Source organism: Colossoma macropomum, unplaced genomic scaffold (genome assembly GCF_904425465.1).
Source record: "Colossoma macropomum unplaced genomic scaffold, Colossoma_macropomum, whole genome shotgun sequence".
NCBI lineage: Eukaryota > Metazoa > Chordata > Actinopteri > Characiformes > Serrasalmidae > Colossoma > Colossoma macropomum.
The window spans coordinates 7,403,887-7,418,166 of NW_023494784.1; the positions used below are offsets into that span (position 1 = coordinate 7,403,887).

General features: G+C 38.9%; 1 protein-coding gene across 1 annotated transcript in view; it reads right to left on the reverse strand.

Moving 5' to 3' along the window:
* Positions 1 to 14,280, reverse strand: part of itgav (integrin, alpha V) — a 69,470-nt gene that overhangs the window by 27,447 nt on the left and 27,743 nt on the right. Inside the window, exons 8-15 of the mRNA XM_036576958.1 lie at positions 12,736 to 12,780; positions 11,102 to 11,145; positions 10,944 to 11,000; positions 5,212 to 5,264; positions 3,936 to 4,141; positions 2,452 to 2,643; positions 2,108 to 2,153; positions 620 to 727 (exon numbers count right to left, since the gene is read on the reverse strand). Coding sequence (XP_036432851.1) covers positions 620 to 727; positions 2,108 to 2,153; positions 2,452 to 2,643; positions 3,936 to 4,141; positions 5,212 to 5,264; positions 10,944 to 11,000; positions 11,102 to 11,145; positions 12,736 to 12,780 — 751 coding nt within the window. The remainder of the gene's footprint in view (positions 1 to 619; positions 728 to 2,107; positions 2,154 to 2,451; positions 2,644 to 3,935; positions 4,142 to 5,211; positions 5,265 to 10,943; positions 11,001 to 11,101; positions 11,146 to 12,735; positions 12,781 to 14,280) is intronic.

A 14,280-nucleotide genomic window follows, 5' to 3' on the forward strand; every position in this document is an offset into this window, starting at 1 on the left:
CCCTTGAGGAACCATCATTTTTAGAAGTGTAGCTTTCCCAAAACAGCTTGAGCAGAAGAGCAAATGTAGCAGCTCAAAAACTACTTAAGTACTGAGAAACTCATCGAACTGCAGTGGAACTTCTTCGTACATCTATCAGCATTGGAACTGACACTGTTCTTCTCCTTTTGGATCCTTTTGGTCTTAAATAAAACGCTAAAACTCTGAAAAGAGAGATGTGACCAACAGTAAAGCTGAGCAGGAGCCGAACCAACACAACAGAATGAAATTAAACCCCAAAAAGGAAATAGGGAATAAATATAAACGACTGAAATGGAACTGAATAAAAGTAATCACTACTAAACTTCAATAAAAGTAACAGTTTTATGATTTGAATAAACAGTTACTGAATAATTCATAGTAGTCACCTAATATTTCAAGTGAATAAGATATCTTAAGATTAATATCTGAGTAATAAGCTTGCAGTTTAAGGGGTTGACAGATGTTAAAGAAGGGTTTCCTTCTCCTAGAAAGTTGGAGATTTCAAGGTTTTCTTATGACCGTGATGATAAAACTCAGACTCAGTGACTCTTAAGCTCTTGAGTAAAAGAGGCTGAAGTTCCAGCTCTGAGTTCCTCACCAGGACACCATGGTGTTGGTTCCAGGCAGCTGGCAGGTCTTCTCCTCTGGGCTCAGGATCTGTGGTCTGATGTCCAGAGTAGCGTTCACGCTGATAACCGGCCGAGCCCTGAGAGAGAGACAGACACAGAGAGACTGATCACCACAAGCAAGCTGCAGAACTCATACAGTGAAATAGTCACTACCACAGGATTCAGTGAGAGATAAACTACACAATATATATATTTTCTTTCTGTTTTATAGAGTTTAAAGAGCACATATCATACAATTTATGAAATAAAATTAAACAAAAGCGTCTGATGTAGTTTCAAACAGTACTGGTCACTACCCAGTCCACAGTCCATATATTAAAACATGCATATATCCGCCTATTCAGCCTGCAGCAGTCTAGCCCCACCCACTGATGTTGGCGTTATAAGGAGTGTTTCAGTGTTACAGTTCCAAAAACACCCTGTTTAATTCTAAGGGATAAAGAGAAGCCATGCAAAAAGAATTATGGCTGTTTTTGGTACATAAACTCACGCAAAGATTAAAAGTTGGCCTAAAATACAAGAAAAAAGTGGGATATCGGCTCTTTGATAAACTCGTCTGTGTCACACTGAACCAACATGACGTTTAACCTACTGAACAGCAGAATAAACTAATCAGCGATTGGAAGTACACAGACTTAACGCTCTCCCCCTTCAATACGTCTGACCCTTAGTCCTTCAAACACAGGTCTGAGATCATAACCAAAACAAAACAGCAGCCTAGATTTTGGAGCAGCGTGTGCTCACTGGCTTACTGACACAGATAAAACAGACTATTTATGTATTCAAATTTGGTGAAATCAAAGAAACTGAAATTGTTAATACTTTATCACATTGAAGTAATTCATATGAAGTAACCATAAAAGTACTGAGTCCAACTCATAACTGTATAATCCAGAATAGAGCATAACCGACATTTTTATTGCTGTTGTTGTGATTGATTAAAGCTGTATGGCAATTTCTTTAATAATGATAGAGACAACAACAACAACAACAACAACAACAAGAATCACATTAATAATAATAATAGTAGTAGCACTTATCACTACCTTTAATTAGGTGCTGTTTGATTATAATTAAGTCCTAAACAGGTGAACCGTTCAGTAAACGATTGCTCAGTAAGTGGTCAAACACCTCACTCCAGTCGACACCACACTGTGTAGTCACTCCCTATCAAACCCCGCCTACTGTACCAACAAACGCCCAGCCAGACAGAGTCACAGCTAAAGAACACAGACTGTGCTCGGGCCGAGGTGTGTCTGCAGGCAGGAACGTCTGAACGGGAGTTTTCTTCAGTTTCAGGCCGCGTTTTATAAGACAAGCAACAACTGCTATAGCAAAATTCACTAATTGCACATAAAAACCAATTAAACGCTGTGGGGTTAAATAAGAAACACATTTCACGGCTTATCCGGCCCCGATCATAAACGGACACATGCGGCTTCAAAGTGGGAGCGTACCTGTACAGAACAGCTTTGTCAGCTCCGAACACACCGACCACCAGATCTGTACAACATGAGAAAGAGGGAGAGAAATAAGAGGGGATGGGAGAAAGAGAGAAAGAAAAAGGAACGCCTCCTACATCAAACTAGTCAAACTTAAAGCAGCCGACCTGACGGGTATTAATAACACAAACTAAGCTCCTACAGAACTCATTTAAAATGATATCGCATCATATATGAACGAGAGTGTTCTGTACTAAATGTGGATCTTTACTCTCCCGTTAAGCCACCAAAGTGTCAATATAACAGTAAAATTAATAAGAAATTCGTTTAACTGGCGAGCAATCCGCTGTGGATCTTACCAGGGTATCCGTTCTGATCTATATCTGTGGCTCCGTGCATGGAGTATCCAAAGCTGGGAGGCATTGAGGCCGACGCCCACTTTCCCTCCAGAACCTGAGAGGGCTGAGGATCGGGCCCTGAGGGACGCCCGTTGTGGATGTAGACCAGACCCTGCCGTGAAGAACCTCCATACGGCGCAGCGATGGCCACATCTTAGATAGAGGAGGGAGAATAGTCAAAAACACTGAGATCATACTGATCACAAACACTGGGGATAATTACTGATATGAATATCAACAAATAATATTCAGATTATTACTAGTAGTAGTAGTGTTCATAATAGCATCTGTAACAATAACAAGAATAGTAGTAATACTAAAGCTTAAGGATGTTTTAACATAACAGTCTAATAATAAATAACAGTCTTGGATGAGGTTGCTGGATATTTTGCTATTTTTAAAAGACCCTTCATTTCAATAAGAATTCCACAGATTTTTCAAATTTTCAACATAATTAAATAGTTCTGATGTAAACAAAGTCATTTTTCACAGTGGTGGTGATGGGAACCAGATATGTGAAGAGCTCCCTCACAGAAAGTTTAACATAAAATCATTATAAATACGCCACCTGATGTCTAAATATATATATCGCTGTTGTCGGAAAAAAAACCTCGTATGTCCAAAATGGTAACTTTACAGGAGAAGGAAAAAACCTACTTTACTTTTAATGTAAGTCAATGGAACCAGAATTTTTTCCAAGTAATTCTGGGTAATTTCTTTTGGTCCATTCATCATGAAATTTACACACAATGTAAAGGGAAACAGGCATTTTCAAATTATGTCAACAACTGAAAAACGACAAAAATGGAGACACAAGGTTTTCTTCCAACAGCAGCGATAAATACACACACACACACACACACACACACACACAGTATATATATATATGTTTTTTCCAGGTGTTCAAAGGACCTTTGGACCAAAAGAGTGTCAATATTAGCTTTTAAGAACAGTTTGGAAATAAAAAAAAAAAGTGTAAATCATTATTTATGCAAAGCTTAACGTATTACATATAAAAACATAACATATTAACATATCGAGACTGTCCAAAAAAAAAAATGACCATATTGGAGATATGCTGTTTTTCACTGTTTTATTTCGATGATATAAAAACTTAACATATCAAAGGCAAATTCCACTGATTTTTCTGAATCTTCTACATAATTAAAGGGTTAATATGAAAACAAATGATTATATTAAATGTCTATATCTGTGTTGTAGTCATGGTGACCCCTGGTTCCTATCACCACCACTGTAAAGACACTTGAACCATTTCACACCAAACCACTCTGAATCACTCTGTTTACATCTCAACCACTGAATGCAGAAATGTTGAATAATTGGTGGAATTCCCCTTTAATGGCCACATATTTTTAAACGCTGATGTTTCTGGCTCCTATGGAGATGTGAAGCGTGCGTCAGCATGATGAATGATGAATGTGTACCGTTAAAGCCGTCCATGTCCAGATCCCCCAGGCTGGTGATGGCGCTGCCGAACCGAGCGTAAATCTCTGATCCTGTGAGCTTTGATGGGGGGTTGAAGGAGAACCCACCTTTGCCCAGGTAAACATACACCTGTCCAACCTCGCGCAGTTTACCATCAGAACCGCGCTCCATAAAGAGAGGAGCTCCAACTAACAGATCCACAAACCTGCAGAGCGCGGGAGCGGAATTAGTTCAGGTACATGAGGGCCGACTGACATATCGCCTGATTAATAAGATCAGATGATATTGAGATTTATGGGTGACTTATTTCACACTGTAATGAACACAAAGGTTTAATACAAGGAGGAAAAGGATCATTTGCAAGAATTTTAGTTTTTTTTTTCTTCCTTCTCCTTCTTTACCAACACAGGCTGAAGTGGTAAACCATAACCATAACCATAAAAACCATAAAAAAAAAACCATAAAAAATAAACAAAAACATGCAAAATGCATCCAAATCTAATCTGTAGTGTGAGAATAACATTTAATACGATAAATTACAGTCATATGCAACAATTTGGGAGGTCAAATTACACGTTTTGCTGATTTTTTAAGTGAAAATAAGTGAACAAATCCTCTACTGAGACACACATCTGCACATTTTAATACTAATTTACTGTTTATTTCCTGAATTTATTATACTGGGGGGAAAACTGAAACATAAAAATGTGGCCTGTTCAAAAGTTATGGCACATTTTATACTGTAAATGTGTAAAATTCAGCAAATAAACAGTATCTATGCATTAAAATCAGCAGTTTCCTGTAGTTCCTTGTAGAGGATTTTTTACTTTCACTTTTGAATCTACACTTGGAAAAATCAACAAAAGTGTGCGTGATGAAAAAAGAATAAAATAAAGAAGGATGCTGGAAAGCTCCGCCCACTACACCATAATATCTATGTTACATGAGATCCTGTGAGATTCTGTTAAAAACATCAGACAACTGGAAACTGACGTTATAATACCTGACAATCATATCAGTCAGTTCACTTTTGATCACACTGAACTGCGCCCACTGATGATGTTGGTCATTAAAGATTTTAGCTTTTTGAAACTGGTGGCATCATGTTCTTTTCATATCAGTCAAGCTGTGATGTTCATCCTGAAACTTATGTGACCACATCCTGTCTGATTAACTGAGCCAGCAGTCTCACATACTCATAATTAAACTGAAACAATTAAACCTCCTCTTTCTAAGAAATAATGAAGAGAGATCGAATCATTCCTCATTACTCACCCGTCCTTGTTGATGTCAGTCGCTGCCACTGCATTACCGAAATAAGCAGCCATCTGAGAGGGACAAACAACAGTTCATAAATTCAGAGTCACTACATGTTGTGTTTAATTACCATGTTATAATGTCAGTAATTACACTGTTTGTTATTTGGCCTGAGTTGTGTAAGAGTGAAGCTGCGCACCATTCGTATTTCATAATATGTATAATAATTGTTTATCTGCTGCGCTGTGGCTAAAGAGGGACTGTATTTCGGCCCCTTATGCACTGCATATGTGAGCAAAATGACAAAAGGAAGTTGAAACTGAGGCTCTGAAACAGAATATCTGGCCTAAAAATCAAAATCATGAAGTACTTGAATTGACCATTTGCAAATAACGATACATACGACTCTCAGCCAATCAGTGATTAGCAGCTCAAAGCTCTACCTGCTTATTAGTCCAGCATGAATCAACATAAAAGTGTTATTGTATCCTGAGGAAAAGAAGTTTTTTATAGAGGAACTCTATAAAAAAAATTTTTTCCAAAATTTCTGCATAATTAAGCAATTAAGATGTAAACAGAGTCATTTAGAGTGGTTTGGTGTGAAACGCTCTGTTCTAGAGAAACTTACCGAGTCAGAATCGTTCACAGTGGTGGTGATAGGAACCAGACGTCCACCTCTAAGGCTATGTTTACACAGCAGGTAAAAGTGGCCCAATTCTGATTTTCTAACCAAATCCGATTTTTTGGTTTGGATGTTCACATTATCTTTTAAATGTGATCTGTATGCGACATCAGTCTGAACAGATCAGCTCCTAAACCGACCCGCGTGCGCAAAAGAACAGAGGTTCACGTGGCTCGTCCAGAGGTAAACAGTCATGACAGCCATTGTCATTGGAACTTTATAATCGCTCCTGTGATGCTGGCGAAGACGAAACTGAAAGCTGCGGGAGCGACTGGTGTTCGCTGGCCATCATGACTGTTTACCTCTGGACGAGCCACGTGACGCACTGTTCTTTTGCGCATGTGAGTTGGTTTAGGAGCTGATCTGTTCAGACTGATGTCGCATACAGATCACATTTAAAAGATAATGTGAACAGACAAACAAAAAAATCAGATTTGGTGAGAAAATCAGATTTGGGCCACTTTTACCTGCTGTGTAAACGTAGCCTAAAAGCTCCCTCACAGAAAGTTATTACATGGAATGGTCATGAATTCACTGCCTGATGTCTGAGGCACTGTTTTATGATAGTTGTGTGATAAAGTTTTGGTTTAAAGCATATTTTAATCTATTCATGGTGGAAGGACACATGAAGGGTGCTGTGAGGCAAAATAGTCCCCAAAGAACTTTTTTTCCCACTATTTTTCCACCATCAACATTCCATATAAACTCAGAAGACTCATGTAGGTTCACTGGTGGTTTTGGATAGTAAATAAAATGTCTATATTTGTGTTGTAGTCATGGCGACCCCTGGTTCCTAACACCACCACTGTAAAGACACTTGAACCATTTCACACCAAACCACTCTGAATCTCTCTGCTTATGTCTCACACACTGAATTATGCAGAAATTTTGAAAAATTAGTGGAGTTCCCCTTTAAGCACAAAAAAACAACATTAACAAATGTCCGTTTAAGCGGTTGGTGGGTGGCGCATGAGGTGCAACTTTGCATGCCACGCCTCTAGAGTTCCCCTTAAAATGTGGAGCTCATGACAGACGCCACAGTATGAAGGCGCACAGAAGAATGTAGTTTTGTTCTCTGTGGCTAAATTCCAGTGGAGATGTACTGTCCTCCTCAGGTGAACAACTCCGAACATTCAAATATGAACAAACTATGGAAAAAACGTGTTATTTTGTGCAGCGAAGTTGACTGTTGGCTGTGAACTCCCAAGCTAATAATAATGCTAACTATGCACTGCATTCATTAAGACAGCAAGACAGATAAATTGAATGACATGTTTTAATACTCTTTTCTGGAATAAAGGCAGAGCATAAATCAAGCAGCCGCTCCCACCTCTACCACTTATACTGGAGGGTGGAGGAGAATTAATTTCATTCTAGAGCGCAAAATAAATTCGGAAAATGCTTCATTTGGATTTACCTAGATGGGAGGCCACGCTAAATGTTAAAACTATGAACAGGCTTACTTGCTGCAGGGTAGAGACTATGATATATCATATAATCATATCATTATTGACCTAGAGCTGCTTTTAAACAGTTTCTCATTAGGTTGAATGAATAGCCGACTCTAAATGTAGGTATTGTGGTATAAACTGAGTCTGTTCTACAGTTTCTCATTAGGCTGAATGAATAACCGACTCTAAATGTAGGTATTGTGATATAAACTGAGTCTGTTCTACAGTTTCTCATTAGGCTGAATGAATAACTGACTCTAAATGTAGGTATTGTGATATAAACTGAGTCTGTTCTACAGTTTCTCATTAGGCTGAATGAATAACTGACTCTAAATGTAGGTATTGTGATATAAACTGAGTCTGTTCTACAGTTTCTCATTAGGCTGAATGAATAACTGACTCTAAATGTAGGTATTGTGATATAAACTGAGTCTGTTCTACAGTTTCTCAGTAGGTTGAATGAATAACTGACTCTAAATGTAGGTATTGTGATATAAACTGAGTCTGTTCTACAGTTTCTCATTAGGCTGAATGAATAACTGACTCTAAATGTAGGTATTGTGATATAAACTGAGTCTGTTCTACAGTTTCTCATTAGGCTGAATGAATAACTGACTCTAAATGTAGGTATTGTGATATAAACTGAGTCTGTTCTACAGTTTCTCATTAGGCTGAATGAATAACCGACTCTAAATGTAGGTATTGTGATATAAACTGTGTCTGTTCTACAGTTTCTCATTAGGTTGAATGAATAACCGACTCTAAATGTAGGTATTGTGATATAAACTGAGCCTCATTAGGTTGAACAGGATTCTTACAAGCTTTCTCGTCCAACCCAACAACAGTAGCTACATTCGTGCATTTGTGGGCGGAGCCTGAATTGGTCAACAAAAGAGAAAAATATGATTTTTTCCACCGAGTTAACAAACACAATGTTGCAGCACCACAGCAACGATAAAAACAGCCCGGTCATTCGGGCTCTGTCTCTCTCGGTCTGGCTCTGTTCCTGTGGTCAGGCTGAATGCTGGGTTTCATCCCAGATAGACACCCACACCACAATGAATCAGCTCTGTAACGCAGTAGCCCTCATACAGCAGGGCTCTGGGCTCCTTTCCTCATCCTGACTCAGCAGTACTGCTCCCCTCCCGTCCCTCCGAGTCTTTTCCCCGCTCTCGCTCTCACGTTTGCCTCCCAGAAACATGTCTGTAAATAGTTTCCAGATGTGTGAGCAGATTTAGGACATGCACTGCTGGCTTGTAAACAAATAGTAAAGGAAACTGGGGCAGGCCCGCAGCAGCCGCAGCTCAGGCTCGCATTAGCAGGCCAGTGCTAACTCACTGAAACCGTGTGGCTGGGCCTGCTTGCTGCAGCCGAGTTCATCCATGCAGTCCAGTTTAAAATAACAGTTTGATAAAATATTGAATTTACAGATTTCCCCCTTAACATAGATGCCATCAATCAGCCAAGACGTTCGTTTGCTTCTATAGTTTGGGAGCTGGAGCTACGAGGTAAAGGCAGCACACCTGCCTCAAAATGTGTGGAATAGTTAAGCCTCTCTACCAGACTTACTTGTGTCATTTCTAACACTGTATGACACTGTTATCCAGTGAGGAACCTTCAGGGGTTTTTGGCCTTAATCATTTCAGAGATGCTAGCAGAAGTTCATGGAAGTCCATAGATAGTGAACCTCTAACTTCTTACTTTGCCACAAACAGAAAATGGACACTTTTAAGATCACATTTGACCTCCAGCCGATTTGGTCAGACTCTGAAGATGAGACGACACTAAATTCCCTAACTGTCATCACCACTGAGCAGCTTTTCAGTCGGCAGCTCTGACAGATGGACAGCTAAACAACCTGGAATCAGCCAGAAATGAACCCAACACCATTCGCCAAACTAAACGGGCTGTAAGATGCTTTATAGACTGGCTGGAACAAAACAACATTAATACTGATCTGGAAAAAACTGACAAAACTGAGCTGAACTTGATATTGGGGCAGTTTTATGGCTCAGTCTGAACTTCAAAAGGCGAGTCTTGCAGCAGACTGAGCAGCGAGTGGGCGGAGCTCGTTACTCTGACGTAGCAACAAGCTGCTTGTTAAGGAACTATAATTTGGTGAAGGAACTGTGAACATTAAAACATATTAAACGCCGCGTTCACGGCCCAGTTTATTAATTTATTACTTTATTTATTCAACTGTTGTATAAAAGCAATAGAACACTCGAGGAGTGTGTTATCGCCAATAACATCACGGCTGTGATGATCTACGGCGACCAAATCACAGCCGTGATGTTATTTCACAATAACACCCTCCCTCTCATGTTCTATTGCTAAATTTTAAAATGATAATGTATAAGTAAAGCTGGAATTCATATGGGACAAAGTCTATAGGTGTTAAAAAAGGTTCATAAATACAATAAAAGGAGGAGTTTGAATAAGAAGGAAAATTTAAATTATCTTTTGGACACTACAGGAATGACAGTGTCCCCACTGCTGAAATGCCACTGATATTTGTGTGACAAATGCTGTGCAGCCAGCAGAACCAGGCTTGCCCAGTCTTACTTAGAAAACCGAGCCTTTCTTTTCTAGATGTCGTCTGACTCGAGTGACTATGTGTGATGATTCTATAAAGATTGTGTTTGACCATTTAGATTTCTGCACAATTTCTAGCTCCACACATACATCCTGGTACGTGTGGTACCCCTGCAAGAAGAGTAACTAAGCTAAGGGCAGGTTTGTAATCATACCAGACCATACAACACCGGAAAAACACACTGCATGGACAGCTACAGATATCTGTGTCTATAGGTGTGGTGACCTCAGTGGTTTCAGGATTGTAAAGATACTCCATGATCATGTTGAGGAATGAAGTCTTCGCAGCTTTGCTCTCGACACAGTACTAAAAACTCAGAACACCAGTATTGGCAGAAAAAAGGCACAATTCTGTAATTGAAGACTGAGGCTTTCCAGCATCAAGCGTTAATCTTGAGCAGGCCCTAACAAACCCACAAAAATCCATGCTTTGTATGCTCTATTTTAAAAGTATATGAGAAGGGCAAGGAGGAGCCAGGTGTTGACCCCTCCTTGCCCTTCCCATATATTTCAAATTTTTGATTTGCACACCATTATCTCTAAGAGTCAGGCTATTTTTACCACCTTTATTTCCAAACCACAGAGTAAAATATTATGTAAACTGCTGAAGGCCAAGGCTGCTCTCAGGCCCAATCCCTCAGGCTTTATTTGCTTTATCTATTACATTTGGATTTATCTGTTTTTAATTTATTTCTGCGACATATGTACTTTTTCCCTTTCCCAATGATTATTTTTTTATGTTCTCATGATATAAACAGACTTCAGCTGTGTGTGTCCCATCAGCCGACACCTCAAAGCCACCCACAGACACAGACACACAGCCAAACTGTTCATCCACCATATAATACTCATATGTGAATAATTATAATCTGTCTATTACTTTTGAAAAATCTTTTATATTTTACATTATCAAAAAGCTCCCACAACCATTTCAGTCACTCCACTCAGCAAGACGCAAAACACAACCAGATCAACTGTGGAACCAGGGATGTGTGCTAAGGCAGGGCGTTCGGCCCACTCACCTGCTGGCCGGTGAAGTTCACCATGGACTCCATGTTTCTCCCATTAAAAATGTTCACCTGACGAAACATGACAAGACGAGATAAGAGGCGGGGCTGAGTCTGCTGTTCCACAAGATCCATCAGGTATATTTATTCTGTTAGAAAATCAATGTACTCACATAGCCCAGAGCCTTCTCCCCTCTAGGAACTCCAGTGGCGTAATCTAGAGAGAACAGAGGGAGTGAAAAAGAGTGAGACACTATGGAGGGTCTACTGAGAAACACTGGCTCTGATTCACTCTGCAGTACAGACACAAATAAGCTCTCTGCTAATGTACCAGTTCAGATCTGCTGGAAAATACCAGACAAAGATCATCAATTAAATTTATGCTGGTCAATAATAAGTGAATTTCGGTCATTTTGGGCCTCTAGCATTACATATCTGTAGTAACAAGTATAATAACATTATTATTATATTTTTATTAGTATTATTAACCTCTACTGTGCTACTGAGCTGAGTGATGAGCATTAAAGGGCTCATATCCTACATTTTTCCTCCCTGAGATCCACTTAAGACATTCGTGTGGTTTTATGAATGTAATTCATATCAATATTAAATGAAAATTAAGAGAAACAATACAACATGGCAGAAAAAACACTTATTACAGGATTATTAAAAGGTCCTCGGAATAATCCGAATTACAGGGTCGTTTGCCTGGAAACTGTATGTATATTTAACCACTATTTCTACCATTTTAACCTCTTAACTTACATTATTCTTGCACTTTATTCTCCCCTGATGTCCTTTTATAATACTTTTGTGAGTTTGTACAACAATGACATGGCCATTTTCCAACCTCTCTTTATAGAACTAAACAGGCTGTTTTTGTTACTGTCCCTTTAAGACTGATGTACGTAAATGAGCTCTGTTCCGATTGGCTGTCCTGTATTGCGTCTCATTCAAACAGTAACGCAGGCGGAAACACTCCTAATAACTTCAGTGTGAGTGGGCAGGGCTAAACTGCTGTAGGATGAAAAGGTGGATATACACAAATGTGCTGTTTTTTTGTGACATCACAGACGCAATAATTTCAAAACAGCTTCCATATATGGGCTTTGGTATGGAGCATGTTTCCAAACTTTAGCAATGTTTATATACATCATCGAACTCTTTTATTTAAAAAAAAAAAAAATGAGGATAAGTCAGTTTTCCAAGATATGGGCCCTTTAAAAACATGAAAAAAACAAAACAAAAAAAAAATGTAAAAAACAAATTTCTTTGATTATTTTCGTCCAATAGAACAGTGTGACGCTCTATGCACTACACACTTAACTACAGTCCATATATGGAAGCTACACTTCAAAAACAGTCCATTTTGAATGATTTTTTGTGATGTCACAACAACCAAATTATTTACATTTATATCCACCTATTCAGCCTCTACGGCTGTTTAGTCCCGTCCACTCACGGCGAAGCTATAAGCAGCATTTCAGGTTGGCTTTTTCTCCTTACAGGGCAGCCAATCAGAAAAGAGCTCATTTAAGTAACCCACAGTAACAAAAACAGCCTGTTTAATTCTAAGGGATACAGAAAATGAAACAATGAATTACGACTGTTACATAAACCCTAAATCTACTATAAGTGGCCCTCAGTGGAAAAAATAAAATAAAAGTAAAATGTAATGTAGGATATGAGCCCTTTAAGCAGCCGCTCTGAAAGTAACGGATGACTGGTCTTCAAAAACCTTGGAAGCTAAAAGCCAAAGCTGTAATTACTACGTCAGAGGTTTTTAAGATGCTACTGAAACTCTTACCATCCATACCGTCCTCATTAAAGTCACCAACCGTCACAGAGTACCCTACAAAACACAAGGACATCATCACAACACAGTCACAGCTCTTTCCAAAGAGTCAGTTATTTGATTCATTTTACTGAAATGTTTCAGTCCTTCTGAACTGTTTTTAACCTGTGTAGTTACGATATCTGTCTTATATTTGTCTGAGAAGCTAATCCTGAAGGCTCTGACTCAGCGGAGTCTGGAGAGGCAGGAACACTCTGCTTTTAACGCAACAGTCAGTAATTAAAGGATTTAGTTCTAGTCTGAGACTGTTGTGTGAAATGAAGAACTAATGTAAGCTCGTTTTAACAAACTACAGCCAAAGTAACTAGATTTACAATGTGGTTATTCAACAAAAGTGTGAAAATTCAATATTCATCATAGGAATGAATGGATGAGAGGATCTGTTCACACAATGTGGCATTTTTTTGCCATAAAAAATCTGTGTGAGCAAAATTTATATATATTTTTTTTTACTATCATTCCCTCTTTTTTCAGTCAGAGAGGACATTTCAGCAGTCAAACTTTTCCTAAACTGTCCAAGCTCTTACCTTCACAATACGTGAACAAAACCAGGAACCGTCATTTTCAGTCATTTCAGTATTTATTATGTTCTTTTCTTGCAATTTTTTAATTTCATCTGTGTTCCTGTCTTCTACAACTCCGCTTCAAAAACAGTGGGATAGTATTTGACATGCGAATCGAACAGAAAGCACTGATTTATTAATCCACTTTGACCTGTATTTGAACAAAAATAGTACAAAGGCAAGATATTTAAGGTTTTATCTCATCACCTTCACTGTTTTTTATACATTTCTTTAATTTTTCAAACTGATGCCCGCAACACATTCCAAAAAAGGTTAGGACAGAAGCTATTTGAGACCAAGAATAATGTGAAATGTTCAAAAAAAAACATTTTAAAAGAGATGATGAAATCATGTTTGGGTATAAAAGTGAGCATCCTATGTAAAAGTGAGAGTCCTTTATGAACAAGGACTGACCGAGGTCAGTTTGACAGAATATGCATTAGCAAAAAATCCAACAGTTAAAAATAAGATTCCTCGGCCAGAGACTGCATGGATTTGAGGTATTTCCACCCTCTACAGTGCATAATATCATGAAAAGATTCAGGAAATCTGGAGAAATCTCTGTGCATAAATGACAAAGCCAAAAACCACAACTGAATGCCTGTGACCTTCAACCCCTCAGATGGCACTGCATTTAAATACTGGCAGGTTTCTGTGATGGATATCACTGCATGGGCTCAGCAATACTTTGAAACTGTTGTCAGTAAACACTATTTGTTGCTGCATTCACAAACGTCCATGCACAGTGGAAGCCCTATATCAACAACACCCAGAAACGCTGCCGACTTCTCTGGGCTCGAGCTCATCTGAAATGGACTGATGCTCAGTGGAAACGTGTACTGTGGTCTGACGAGCCAATCTTTCAGACTGTTTATGAAAACAAAGGACTTGTTCTCTGAGCCAAAGAATAAAATGACCATGCAGATTGTTACCA